This window comes from Mixophyes fleayi, chromosome 8 (assembly GCF_038048845.1).
Source record: "Mixophyes fleayi isolate aMixFle1 chromosome 8, aMixFle1.hap1, whole genome shotgun sequence".
Taxonomy (NCBI): Eukaryota; Metazoa; Chordata; class Amphibia; order Anura; family Limnodynastidae; genus Mixophyes; species Mixophyes fleayi.
In genome coordinates, this window is record NC_134409.1 from 75,873,846 (window position 1) to 75,889,227 (window position 15,382).

General features: G+C 43.2%; 1 protein-coding gene across 9 annotated transcripts in view; it reads left to right on the plus strand.

Annotated features, from left to right (window-relative positions):
• Window positions 1–15,382, plus strand: part of SELL (selectin L) — a 470,693-nt gene that overhangs the window by 447,189 nt on the left and 8,122 nt on the right. For all 9 annotated transcript variants that reach the window (XM_075182749.1, XM_075182751.1, XM_075182754.1 and 6 more), the window contains one exon: window positions 13,222–13,237. In XM_075182749.1, the coding sequence (XP_075038850.1) occupies window positions 13,222–13,237 (16 nt within the window). The remainder of the gene's footprint in view (window positions 1–13,221; window positions 13,238–15,382) is intronic.

Sequence of the window (15,382 nt, forward strand, 5' to 3'; positions counted from 1 at the left end):
CCTCCAGTGAATTGAGAGCCTAGTGATTTTGATGTGTTAGCCACGCCCCAATGGCGCATTTGCCACCCCCCCAAATGCATGACCACATTTCCTAAAAAATTTACGGTGGCGCAAATTCTTTTACCATACTCGACTATAAGGGGGGCCCCATGAATTTGTTGTACCAAGGCCCTGAATTCCTCTTGGCAGCCCTGGTTGCCGGCTTGCACAGCCCCTGGAGGTCTTCGGATGCCCACCATTCTGTAGTACTCAATTGTACTACAATTGTAATACCCTTTTTGTCTGCATAGGGCCTAAGCAGTATACCATAATATACCATACCACATTGTACCATATGTGATGCTACAGTGCTTTCTACAGTCTTGTTTAAGCACGGTTTTTGAACCGACATGTTTGTGCTCCCGGGTGCCTGGTGGGTGGGTCCTTGTTTCACCACCCCTCCACATGATACCCAGTTTGCCACACACTTTCCCCTGTGGCAAATACTTCCGTTCCTTCGATCAGTTCAGTTTTGTTTCACCCTTTTCCCCCTGAACCTATCCACCTAGGGGTGTAGTACGAGTTATGGGTGCTGTAAACACAGACATTGTTTACTCCTACATAATTATTCCGATAATCAACAGAGCGACATATAAAAAATAACTACTTTCCAGTAAAGAGACACAGAGGAAATTCGAGGAGAGGACATTCTGACATTTACAAATGACGTGCGCGACTTTGTTTTGTTTTTTTAAAGCGGCAATGCACAGACTATGGTAATATTAATTTTATTCCTAACCCTAACCCCTAACCCTGATCCTAACCCCTAACCCTTAACCCTAACCCCTAACCCAAAGGTAACACTTTCTGGGTCCGTGCGTTGCCACTTTAAAAGTCGAAATTTCCAAGTCACGTACGCAACTGATGTCATTTGGAAGTGTTGCGATGTCCTGTGATCGGATTTCCTTTGTGTTTCTTTACTGGTAAGTAGTTCTTTTTTCTATGTCGCTCTGTTCATTATCGGAATAATTATGTAGGAGTAAACCGTGTCAGTGTTTACAGCGCCGATAATTCGAATACCGAGTCTGTTTCCACCTCCAATTAAAAATAGAAGATAAATCGGGACGGTTTATTTTGGTTGGACTTTTACAGAACAAGCCAGTGACTATAGTCTCGGTATATGCACCTAACTCCCGCCAAGTCCTTTTCCTTAAGGAAAAGGACTTATGTGACGAGATACATAAAGTGCGCAGGGGCCAGCTAGTTGTAATGGGTGACTTCAACCTGACTCTAGACCCCAAAATAGACAAGACCAGATCCCAGAGGCAGACAGGCCTGACCCCATCCTTGGCCCCTCTACCGCTTTCCGCAAATTATTTGCGGAACATGATCTATATGACATTTGGCAAGTTCAATCCCCAGGCGCACGGGAATACACCTACCATTCCATGGTCCATAACACATACTCTAGAATAAATATGTTCTTTACAGATAATGGACACTTCAGCACTCTGACACTATTAGCATACTCTCCATCACATGGTAAGACCATGCTCCAATAGATTGGTCCTGGAACCTACAACTTACTAAAGTTCCCCCGAAACCTTGGCAGATGCCAGCTTATCTACTTACTTCCTTTAAAACCCAGGGTCACCCTCTCTGAGGCCTTGTCACAATATATTCAGACTAATAAGCTAGAGGATACCTCTTTCCACATATTGGTGTGCGCTGAAAGCAGTCCTTTGAGGCTCGGCCATTCAAATAGGTGCCCGTTTGAAAAAACAGTAGCTCTTCCACCAACAAACCCTCAAGTCTAGTCTGGCTACTCTGGAACTACAAAACCAGAACCGCCTCTCCAAAGGCCTCCAAAGAGAAATAAACAGTGTTAGGAAACAGCTAAATACTCTTTTTATATCTCGCATGAACTCTTCTATTACTAAACTGCGACAGAAATTCTACTTCACGGGCAACAGAACCAGCCGGCTCCTGACCTGCAAACTTAGAGGTAAACAAGCCAGAATCTAATAAAATCTTTTCATGACTTCAGAGGTAATAAGATCTACAAACCTGCTGCTAAAGCCAACCATTTTGCTAAATATTACGTTAGACTCTATAACTTGCAGGATGACAAGGGCACTATACAACCAACAGAAGCCTCCATATCTGCACTCCTTCAGCACCTGAACCTCCCCTCATTAGATGTAAATAGTATAGAGTCACTCAACCTTCCTTGCTACCAGCGGGAGGTCGAAGATGTTCTCAAACGCCTCCCAAAAGACAAGCCACGGCTTGGATGGTTTTGTTAATGCCTTCTATATCATGTTTAGGAAAAAGCTGGTCCCTCTTCTTACCAAATTATATAACAATGTCTTAACGGGTGGTAGCTTCCAGCTGAGATGCTGGAAGCACAAATTATAACTATCCTGAAATCTGGTAAGGACCATTCCGATTGTAAGAAATATAGACCCATATCGTTACTCTATACTGACCTGAAAATCTATGCTAGGCTGATAGCTGATTGTATGAACCCTCTTCTACCACAGTTGATCCACCTGAACCATTTAGGCTTCATATTGGGGCACCAGGCGTCAGATAATACTCGTCGCAATTTGGATGTTGTGGACCTCCTGTCTGTGACCCAAGAGAAGCTCGTTTTGCTTTCTCTAGATGCAGAGAAAGCTTTTGATAGGCTCCATTGGTTTTATATGAAAGAGATATTGCTTAAATTGGTATACAAGGAAATATACTACATTTTATACTGGCCCTATATCAGGCACTTTCCACGAAAGTATTCAGTAATGGTTTCCTATTCCCCCCTTTTTCTATCACTAATGGTACTAGGCAGAGGTGCCTCCTTTCCCCTCTTTGTTCTTGCCATAGAAACTCTGGCCCACACAATTCGACAGGCCTCTGACTTCCCAGGTATAAATCTCCACTCATACACACACAAACTGTGTCTGTTCACAGACGATGTATTCTTATTTGTCACCAGCTTGGAGAACTCGTTGTCAGCCTTGAAACATATCTTGGACCGCTATAGTGCGGCCTTATTCTACAAACTAAATATCCCTTAATCTAAGGCCCTCCCTATCAACAATTCCCTTTTGTGTGGGTTCAGTGAAGAGACAGTAACAATCAGATGTCATTAGTAGATATTTCAGTAGATATTTAGACAAGTAGATAGTCAATTGTAAAGAGCTAAGTAATTTGCTGTCACTATATAAATAAATTATGATGCTGACAGACGAAGGTGGCCTGCACCCATGCTAAAAAAACTATGCACACAATCATCATCATCATCATCAGGTATTTATATAGCGCCACTAATTTCGCAGTGCTTTACAGAGAACTCACTTCTATCAGTCCCTGCCCCATTGGAGCTTACAGTCTAAATTCCCTAACATACACACACACACAGACAGAGAGAGAGACTAGGGTGAAATTGATAGCAGCCAATTAACCTACTAGTATGTTTTTGAAGTGTGGGAGGAAACCGGAGCACCTGGTGTTGTGAGGCAGAAGTGCTAACCACTAAGCCACCGTGTTGCTACATTTTTAACTGGCCAGAGCATTCATTGGTAGCCAATAGAAGGATTTTCATACCTTGTTTTACTTATATGTTCCATGCTGTAATGCTGCCCTTCTGAATCAAACCAGAGGTCCCGTATATATTTATGTGGAGGGAGGGTTGAAGAATCATTACCCTGGGGGAAGCTTCATCCAAACCCAGGGAAAAAGGGACTACCCGAGACTTGCAGTGGAGGTGGCCCCCAAGACCATGGGTGGGCTGGGTCAAACCTACAAAATCAATTTTGGGCCACCTGGTGAATGCTATGCAGGCAGCCTGTCATAGATCTCAAACAGAAGTACAGCTAGGAGTCACGAATTTGGTGAAAACACTCTGTGTTTATTTGCAGAGAGGTATTAACAACAGGTAATAAGGAGCAGTGATAAATACCAGGTTCCAGCTGATGCAGAAAGTAGCATGAATGTCCAGAAACAACCAGGTAAACGGTAATGCAGGGTAGCAGAGGGTAGGTATTAACAACAGGTAATAAGGAGCAGTGAAAAATACCAGGTTCCAGCTGATGCAGAAAGTAGCATGAATGTCCAGAAACAACCAGGTAAACGGTAATGCAAGGTAGCAGAGGGTAGGTATTAACAACAGGTAATAAGGAGCAGTGAAAAATACCAGGTTCCAGCTGATGCAGAAAGTAGCATGAATGACCAGAAACAATCAGGTAAGGACAACAGGAAATTACATCAGGATTGGACAACAGTAAAAGGACATCACAGGATGGGACAATAATAACCAGCCATGTGAGCTGGGGGAAACAGGTTTAAATGGACCACACCCAGGTGCATAGAATGATTGGTGAACAGGAAGGTTAACCCCTAATGCACACAATAACAGCACCTCTGGTGAGTGGAGGTACTGCCAATACAATACAATAATAGGACAAAAAGGCAGGAGCTGCCATGCAAAGCAGCATGTAGCGCATAGGCTCAGGGCAGATCGTGACAGTACCCCCTCCCTTAAGGGCGGATTCCAGACGCCTAATTACCAGAAATGTCTGAGTTCATCGGAATCATAGTCTACAATTGGGGGCCCGGCAGAAAAGTCCTCGTCCATGGGCAAAAGGGCAAAGGAGGCCATGCCAGTTGCCAGTTCAAGAACTGCAGAACCTCCTCTCCTCTTACGTCCTCCTCTCTTACGGGACTTTCTCGGAATTGGGGCCTGAGCCAACTGAGTGGAGCACAAAGGTATCTCTTGGCCAGGTGAGATGGGTGGTACTGGTGATATTGCAGAGGCCCCGCAAGATGGTATAGCAGGGACAGTTACGAACTTGTTGAAAACTGCCTCAATAAAGGATTGAAAGTCCGATAAAATGGGGTGATCCTTCTCAATAAATGGGTTTGCCCAATCTAATGCCTCTCCCCTAAAATGGGATATTAGAAATAACACCTGTCTCTTAGGGCTACTAACAAGGCTTGGTGTGGAGGGGATCTTTGAAGCAAATAACCTCAGAAGGGCATTAAGTTGGGAAGGATGCCCCTCAAAGAAAGGTGACGGTTCAGACTTGGCATCCTCGGTAACAGATGGCTCGGACATGGCAGACGACTTGGCAGCAGGCCCGACAGGAGACCCGGACTGGGCGGCAGGCTTGGCAGCAGGCCCGGACTGGGCGGCAGGCTTGGGAGCAGGCCCGGACTGGGCGGCAGGCTTGGGAGCAGCCCCGGACTGGGCGGCAGACTTGGCAGGGGGCCCGGACTGGGCGGCAGACTTGGCAGGGGGCCCGGACTGGGCGGCAGACTTGACAGGGGGCCCGGACTGGGTGGCAGACTTGGCAGGGGGCCCGGACTGGGCGGAAGGGCAGTGGACCCGGACTGGGCGGAAGGCTTGGGAGCTGGCCCGGACTGGGCGGAAGGCTTGGGAGCACTTTGAGAAGCCTGAGGGCAGACAGCACTTTGAGAAGCCTGAGGGCAGACAGCACCAAGTGGTAACTCGGGCTGAACCGCATGGACTGGCAACTCGGGCTGGACCGCATGGACTGGCAACTCGGGCTGGACCGCATGGACTGGCAACTCGGGCTGGACCGCATGGACTGGCAACTCGGGCTGGACCGCATGGACTGGCAACTCGGGCTGGACCGCATGGACTGGCAACTCGGGCTGGACCGCATGGACTGGCAACTCGGGCTGGACCGCATGGACTGGCAACTCGGGCTGGACCGCATGGACTGGCAACTCGGGCTGGACCGCATGGACTGGCAACTCAGGCTGGACCGCATGGACTGGCAACTCTTCTGGAGCAGACTGGAGGGACAGGACCCCCTCTGGAGAAGTCTTTAAGGGCAGCGCCCCCTCTGGAGCAGACGGGAAGGGCAGCGCCCTCTCTGGAGCAGACGGGAAGGGCAGCGCCCCCTCTGGAGCAGACTGGAAGGGCAGCGCCCCCTCTGTAGCAGACGGGAAGGGCAGCGCCCCCTCTGGAGCAGACGGGAAGGGCAGCGCCCCCTCTGGAGCAGACGGGAAGGGCAGCGCCCCCTCTGGAGCAGACTCGGAACTGGACACAGTGGCAGGAGACTCGGAACCGGACACAGTGGCAGGAGGCTCGGGACCGGACACAGTGGCAGGAGGCTCGGGACCGGACACAGTGGCAGGAGGCTCGGGACCGGACACAGTGGCAGGAGGCTCGGGACCGGACACAGTGGCAGGAGGCTCGGGACCGGACACAGTGGCAGGAGGCTCGGGACCGGACACAGTGGCAGGAGGCTCGGGACCGGACACAGTGGCAGGAGGCTCGGGACCGGACACAGTGGCAGGAGGCTCGGGACCGGACACAGTGGCAGGAGGCTCCAAGCTGGAGGCAGATGATGTGACCTCAGAGCTGGAGGCAGATGATGTGACCTCAGAGTTGGAGGCAGATGATGTGACCTCAGAGCTGGAGGCAGATGATGTGACCTCAGAGCTGGAGGCAGATGATGTGACCTCAGAGCTGGAGGCAGATGATGTGACCTCAGAGCTGGAGGCAGATGATGTGACCTCAGAGCTGGAGGCAGATGATGTGACCTCAGAGCTGGAGGCAGATGATGTGACCTTAGAGCTGGAGGCAGAGGCTGGCACCTCGGCACAGGAGACAGAGGGAGTGGGTGCCTCAGGACAGGCGGCTGGAGCTGGCAGATTGGGTCTCTTCACAGAGAACAGGAATGCTGGAGCATAAACAGATTTGGAGCGCCGAGAGGAAACAACAGGAGATGGTTCAGCAAGCTGACGTGGTCTACGGACAGGACAGTCCTGCAAGAAATGTGCATTGCTGGCACAGTAGAGACACAGTTTGTTGGTTACTCTGCGCTGTCGCTCCACTTCGGTCAGATGGGGGCGTGGCCCACTTGTGAACCGGGCATTAGTTAAACTGCAGTTGTTAGTTAAATGCAAATTTGACATGGTATTATTGCAAGGTGTTGGCGGCACGGATTCAGCAGCAGACAGAGTTGGTTGGGTCAAATCAACAGTATTAGATTTCAGTGAAACAGTCTCTGATAGTCTCCTGAGTGGGTCCAAAAGCAAAGTGGAAAATTTGGCCAGCTGGGAGCGTAACAGTATAATGTCCATTTGTAAGGTTTGTAGCAGTGGTAATTCCATGATTGGTAAAACAGACATGTTGCAAAAGACAAATGAAAACTTGATTGCAGCAAAAAAAGTCCCAGAATAAAACAAAACTTTCACCTGACTCCAAAGCTGTTTTTTGGGCTGGTTATACTGTCACAGATCTCAAACAGAAGTACAGCTAGGAGTCACGAATTCGGTGAAAACACTCTGTGTTTATTTGCAGAGAGGTATTAACAACAGGTAACAAGGAGCAGTGATAAATACCAGGTTCCAGCTGATGCAGAAAGTAGCATGAATGTCCAGAAACAACCAGGTAAACGGTAATGCAGGGTAGCAGAGGGTAGGTATTAACAACAGGTAATAAGGAGCAGTGAAAAATACCAGGTTCCAGCTGATGCAGAAAGTAGCATGAATGTCCAGAAACAACCAGGTAAACGGTAATGCAGGGTAGCAGAGGGTAGGTATTAACAACAGGTAATAAGGAGCAGTGAAAAATACCAGGTTCCAGCTGATGCAGAAAGTAGCATGAATGACCAGAAACAATCAGGTAAGGACAACAGGAAATTACATCAGGATTGGACAACAGGAAAGGACATCACAGGATGGGACAACAATAACCAGCAATGTGAGCTGGGGGGGGAAACAGGTTTAAATGGACCACACCCAGGTGCATAGAATGATTGGTGAACAGGAAGGTTAACCCCTAATGCACACTATAGCAGCACCTCTGGTGAGTGGAGGTACTGCCAATACAATACAATAATAGGACAAAAAGGCAGGAGCTGCCATGCAAAGCAGCATGTAGCGCATAGGCTGAGGGCAGATCGTGACACAGCCTATGCAATCTACACATAGTTCTCTGATCACAGTGCTACAGGGTTCCTCCTCTAGACTATGGGAGCCCTATAGCAACAAATTACTTGCAGATTGTTTGATAAAAAAAATCCTAGTCAGCAGCTTGTGGCTGTTCCATAATATTTACAGCAGAGAGCAGTGTGTCTGGCTGTACTGATAGGGAGGAAGGAAATTTGAGGTTTTCAAATGGAAATTGACAATGTAATTAGATACATAAGGACCTATTGCAGTAAGAAAACCAGTGCAGTGGTAAGTCTTTCCAATAACCCTCCTCCATTATATAGGGATATAGTGGGCACTTGGTCCCATTTCTGATTGATCCCTATCCGTTTAAAAGGCAGGGTGGACTTAGTCTTCCTGCCGGTTATAGCGCTTTTACTCTGCAATGGCTAACCTGCTCTCTGTGCTATGAAACTTCTGAATAGCTCTGATTGATTTCTGTTGTGACCATTGGCTTGTGTTCTGGACCCTGCTTGATTGCTGGTTGTCCCTGACCTCACTTCTCACTCTTCTGGACTATCATTGTTTGCTGCCAGCCCCGTCCTATTAGCCTGTTTGTGACACTCCCTGCTCGCTGCTGACCCAAGAGCTCTAGCCTGACACTGGTTATCCGTTTACTGAGTTGCCTGACTCCCTGCCTCCTATCTCTGTGCTACTAATTCGTGCTCATAAGCTTTTACTATGTTGAGTTAAATCGTGGGGTCGTACCTACGAGTGTGTACAACTGTGCGGGAAAGGCGGCTGCTATAGGTGAAGACCTCTCCCACTAGTTCTAAAGCTTATGACAGTTACTAGGAAGCTGCAACATAATTGATTGGGTGCAATGACAGGGAGATATCAACACTATGCAGTTTGGTTATTTTTTTTAATTGAATCGGAGAATGCAAATTCAACAATGGCAAAGTTATGAAATCCTTCAGTAAGACAGTTCGCTGCAGACTTTGGCTAAATATGGTGCAACAGTGGGACAGTTGTGAAGAGATCATTAGAAAAAAGACTGGAATGACTCAACATTAATGTTAATGCTATAAATAGTAATATTGGAGCAAAAACAGTTTAAAATTACACGATTTTACCAATTTTCCAGATTAAAAACCAAAACCTTTCACGATTTTTTGGCAAAACCTGTCACAAAAACAAAACACAAACACGTTTTAGAAACAAAGCCAAGGCCATCTTTTCCATTGGGCACGATGGGCAGCTGCCCCTGGGCCCCACGGGCAAGGGGGCCCCCATAGGTACGGCTCTTAATGAGAATAAATAATCCTGCAAAAGAAAAAAACCTGCAAAAAAAACCTTCAAGGGCCACTGAGCAAGTACATCTATCTATCTCTATCTCTATCTATCTATATATATATATATATATATATATATATATATATATATATATATATCTGTATCTGTATACATCTATATATCTATATCTATATCTATTTCTAGAGGCCCCGGGGCACTGCTTTGCCCGGGGGTCCATAATATTGTTAAGATAGCCCTGAACAAAGTCATATCCAAAACCAAAACACAGAGTTCAGCACACATCTCTAATTTAGAGTAGGTCACATCTCCAGATATGCCTCTTAAAGGGGATATCATTTGTGGCTCCTGAAGTCCTTATGTAAAGGTTAGCTGAGATAAGCAGTGCGGATTTTGAGAAGACAGATCTGAATTTTGGCGTACCGAGACAATTTAAATGTGATTAATATCTTTTATATGTAGTCTTCCCTCCTGTTCGCATCTGCCATTTTAGAAGTGATAGCATGTGGGAGAGAAGGATGGCTGCAATTCCAGTCCAATCCTCTACAAGAAAATTGCTTGTAAAGAGTTGGTCAGGGTGAAAGAGGCTATTTATATTGCAATAGCTGTGGTTTTACTGCAATTTATTTAGAGATCAGACTGGTAGAAGTGTGTGCTCGTCAATTGGGTGTCAGATGGTGAAGAGTAGTGCCTTCTGGTTGTTATATAGTACAAACATCTGAACTATTTAGTGGAGAATAAACAGGGTGCTGTTTGACTGTGAGCAGCACATCCCAAAAAACAAATAGATTTCTTGCTTTTAAAATCCAAAGTGTTTCAAGCTGAAAGTAATTTTGTGAGGGACAATATCAGTGACCTCTTTAGTAAATAGACAAAAAACAAGGGGCCTGCGCAATGTGGGTTCGCCCCAGAGCGCATGTAATTCGGTTCTGCGTATGCCTGAATTCAAGAAGGATCGGATCTCAAAATACGTTGCTTAATGAATCCAATAGTTTATGTGACGTAAAAACTGGCATGCGTACCACGGTATCTCTCTGTGTATTCCTTTGCCCCACTAGCTACTTCACGAGCACACGTATGTTTGAGTATGCTCTGCATTTGTATTGCCGGTCGTGAAAAATCACCATGTTTTAAATAGGACCATTGGCGCTTCAGAGATCACTTTGCCGTGGAGCTCTTCGGGGCTAGTTAAGCGTCGTCTGCCAGGGTTTTTTTTTAATTTACGAACAATCCCGGGATGTATTACAGATGAAAGACCCTTGATGTAGGTGAGCAATAAAGAGGGTAAATGAGGGTTGTTTAAGAGTGTTTTTATGTCAATAAAAATCATGTCTCTACTTGTATCTGTGTTTTATTTACATTTTCCTTTGTGCACTATAGGTCCCAGTGGACACATTAGTTTATTTATAAAGATTGGGATCAGAGCCCCTCTGATCCCAATTAAGTGGGCTTTATCCCAGGCTGCAGATAACATGAGATGGGCAATAGATTGATTTCAACAGCAAACAAACAGGCCTTTGATAGGGTTTCCTGGCACTTTATAATCGGTACTCTCAAAGAAATAGGCTTTCAAAGCCGATTCTTATGAGTAGTTGTTGCATTGTAGAATAACCATTCTGCCTCCAGCCTTGATAACGGTGCCACCTTGGTTCCTTTCCCTATTGAGAATGGCACCAGACAATGCTCTCCTTTCCTTTTTGCTTTCTTGCTGGAATCACTGGTGGCTAGGATCTGCAATAATTTCAATATAACAGGCATATGAGCTGGACCTCGAGAAAATATGCTTACCTTGCTGTTAATACGTTTTGAGCAGTGTAGATTTTTGTAATTTGTAGATATTCTGTTTAATGCACGGTTGCTTAGTGGTTAGCACTTCTGCCTCACAGCACTGGGGTCATGAGTTTGATTCCCGACCATGGCCTTATATGTGTGCAGTTTGTATGTTCTCCACATATTTGCATGGGTTGGGGAACCAAAACATACTGGTAGGTTAATTGGCTGTTATTAATTTGCCGTTAGTTTATCTCGGTCTGTGTGTGTGCATGCTAGGAGATTAGATTGTAAGCTCCAATGGGGCAGGGACTGATGTAAATGAGTTCTCTGTACCTTGCTGCGGAATTATTGTCACTATATAAATAAATAGATGATGATGATGATAATGAGGTTTTATATTTTTAAGAAATTATTTGACATGTAGGTTTAATACAAAACAAAACAAAAATTATTTTGAGTGCAGCCCACCTTAATCTATCTACTTGTCTAAAATGACCATCCTATCAGCCAGTGCCATTATGTTTTATAGGGATCATAGCATGCTTTGCACACAAAACCTGGTTGTTCATCATCATCATTCTTCTCATCCTTTCTGCATAGTAGTGCTAGCACATAATGCCAGGTCATTCACAGGCAAGCTACCTTTTGTATCGCTGGTTTCAAAAAGAAACATTTTGGTGTCAATCTGTTGAAAAAACACAGGAATGTACAGAAACTCAAGAAAGGAAGAAGAAAATGTTCAACATGGTGCACTCTGTCAATTAATTCATAGAAACTTATAAAGCTTAATCCTTTATTAAAGTTATTATTAAAACAAAATGTATATTCCTGGATAATCACTCTGGATAATCACCCATAGTGAAATATTAAAAACAGCAAAATTAAAAACATGCTGTGAAATGTGCAACTATTGTGTGATTTAAAATGGTAGAAAAACTACTATGCCTCGCTATGTAGTTGAATATTATAACAATACTGAATTCATGTTATATTGATATGTTTTTATTTTTTGTGTTGTAAGAATATATGAAATACTTAACTGTTGCAACTTAACATTTGGAAACACATTTGCTAATAATGTCCACTCATTCCTAGTTCAGTATAAATGACAGACTCTGATGTATGTGATTCTAAGCCCATATAGCAGGCTTAATTTAACTGTTAAATCCTCACAAACTGAAGTATATTTCACTGCTGTGCTTACTAGTGTCTGAATTTTCTAGGTTCTTAAATTAATTCCTGCCGTTTCACATATATAGACACATTTGCTAATAATTTCACTCATTCTTAAATCAACATAAATGGCAGGCACTGGTATATGTAGTTCTGAGCCCGTGTATCAAGCTAAATTTAGTTGTTAAATAATTATAACCATCACCAGCACATATCATTACTAGTTAAAAAAAAAAAATTGAATAAATAATAAAAAAATGCATACTCCTCCCCTACAAAGTGTTATAACTTTTCACTGGCTACCACTAAAGCAGGGAGACAATAAACATGGGGTAGCATTCAGCATGTAGCTATGCCAAGCTAGGCTTGTCACACTATAATTGGGAGACCCACAGAGTGTGCAAGTGATATTGAAGATATAATAAGTTGTCACGGATATTTGCCTGCATAGCCTGTGACCCAGGTTTTGAAAAAGCATACATTTCCCCCCACCCTCCTAGGAGGCTTACAGCTTGGACATAAGCCAACTGGACAGTCATAAGGACAGTGAGGCGGGCTGTAAACTGATTGCACCTTTTATAAAGAATTTAAACAACTACGTAGACATACCTATTTACATTTTGAGACTTCATTTTGTTGTATTCCTTACCTTCCAATCTATCACCACATCTGAACCATGGAGAAAGATGAGTTTATATTAAGTAATGGGGAATATATAATTATAATATTTAGAATGCAATCTTCCAACCAATAGCTATTCTTCATGTCATGTAAAAAAGCAAACTATTACCAAATTTGATGGAACACAATCATAAGATATGAAATATTACACTAATCAGTGTGAACACTGTTTAATCAGCTAAATAATTTGAGAAAAAAGAGTTCAGCAAATCTTGAATCATCTTAATCTAAATCAATAACATGTCAGGTGGCTTTACTAAGAGACAATAGCATTTGCGTGAGTTAAATAGCTACAAACTGTAATATTAAGTTTTATTGATTTTAAACATTCAAAACATTAATAAAGTGATATTAATTGAGCCAAGTAATTTTTAATTATTTCTCCTTGTCTACTAGGTAAAAAGAAAACAAGGTAAGTCAGTTTTATTTGGTTTTACTCTAAAACATATTGAGAGTAATTTACTAACATATAAAAGCTAATTTTTCTTTTGTTGCTATGGCTTAGTGCAAATTTGCACCTAAGTGCAATGTTGGAATTATATGTCCACTCATTCTAAAACATATTCACCTTGACATCTTGTCAGCCATTCACAGATATAGGTAACTTAAGTAGTAATGATAAATTTCCTCTTAGAAGGGAGGGGGGTAGAAAAAATTATTGGCCCCCACAACTAGAGAGTACTGGCCCAATGTTTAGTAGCACTGGTTCCCTGCTGTTACCCCTGGCTGCTCGGTGCCAGGGTTATACTATTTATATATTGTAGTGCTCTTGTCCACTGACAGCCCATGACTGTTCTTGCATGATGGTGCTTGTAGAACTACCTTCACATTGGTGCAAATGCATATGAACACTTATAGTGCACACATAGGGCTAGATTTACTAAGCTGCGGGTTTGAAAAAGTGGGGATGTTGACTATAGCAACCAATCAGATTCTAACTTTCATTTATTTAGTACTTTCTACAAAAAAATGACAACTAGAATCTGAATGGTTGCTATAGGCAACATCTCCACTTTTTCAAACCAGCAGCTTAGTAAATCTAGCCCTATATATTCATCTAATATGGGTGAATAATATGCTCATTTATTATGGGTACACTATAATCTTTTGTTATGGGGACATGTATAAACTTATTATTGTGGGCACTTATTAGCATATTATTATTGTTACTACAAATTATTACCTTATTGGGGGCCAGAAATAGTATATTACTTTTAGGAGTCATTTATAATGCACATTTGTGGCACTATAGCTGTTCATTAAAACGAGTCCCCCTGTGTTCTATAGCTCCAGCGTCAAAAAGTGTTTATAGGCTGTGTAGTGCCACAATAGCTTGCAGTATATTTTCACAGCATTACCCTGGTACCTAATGGTCAGGGGTAACAGGAGGGGCCAAGTGCTACTCAGCATTGGGCTGGTACTCGCTAATATTTTTGCCCCTCTACCCCCTAGAGGACCATGGCCAATGCTGAATAGGCTTGGTTTTACATAATGTAAGGGAGAGGTCATTTTTTTAAAAAACTTTATTTATTTAAATGAAATTATACTAGTATGTTTGGCAGGCCTGTTAAGCTGTGCACAGTACACCCCACTAGGCACTCCAACTAGGCTAAGGGGAGCCGTATGCAAATCAGGGGTTTGCAAACTGCCACATATCAGGTGTGGTTTGTGTTTTCAACCTCAAAACGCCAGTATAGTAAATCCATTTAAATCAAATTTTTAATTAACTAGCAAAGACGAACCAAACAACAAAGAGGGACCCAATAGTAATCCAAATCTACTACAACTTTTCTAAAGTGTCAACCCTGATAATATGCACCAGAGAAGTGGATAATTAGACATAAAGGGCCTGATTCATTAAGGATCTTAACTTGAGAAACTTCCGATTTCAGTCTCCTGGACAAAACCATATTACAATGCAAGGAGTGCAAATTAGTATTTTGTTTTGCACATAAGTTAAATACTGCCTGTTTTTTTTATGTAGCACACAAACACTTGATAGCTTATTTGTACACTGAAATTTAAAGTTGATATTTGTGTGCTACATGAAAAAACAGGCAGTATTTATCTTATGTGCAAAACAGAATACTAATTTGCACCCCTTGCATTGTAACATGATTTTGTCCAGGAGACTGAAATAAGAAGCTTCTCAAGTTAAGATCCTTAATGAATCAGGCCCAAAATTATGATAAATCTAATTAAGAAGCACAAAAAAGCAGTAAAACATAAAACAATCTAATGTTCAATCTCCAATATAATTTTTATCAATCTTTCTTTGTTTTTAACCAGAGACTACACTACAGGACATTTATAGAGGAGGATAAAAAAATTGTTTATAAAAATACTTGATAAAGAGCACCTATCCAAAAACTGCTGCCCAAGAAACACAAACCAACGTCATCTTCATCCACCGACCCATTGCTGCCATGCACATCAGCATCATCACTCAATTGTCATACTTATCAATACTACAGTATCACATACTGCTGTTTCAACACTGCCACAACACACTAACGGGCTCATTCTGAGTTGGACGCATATGCTTCCAAAACTAAGC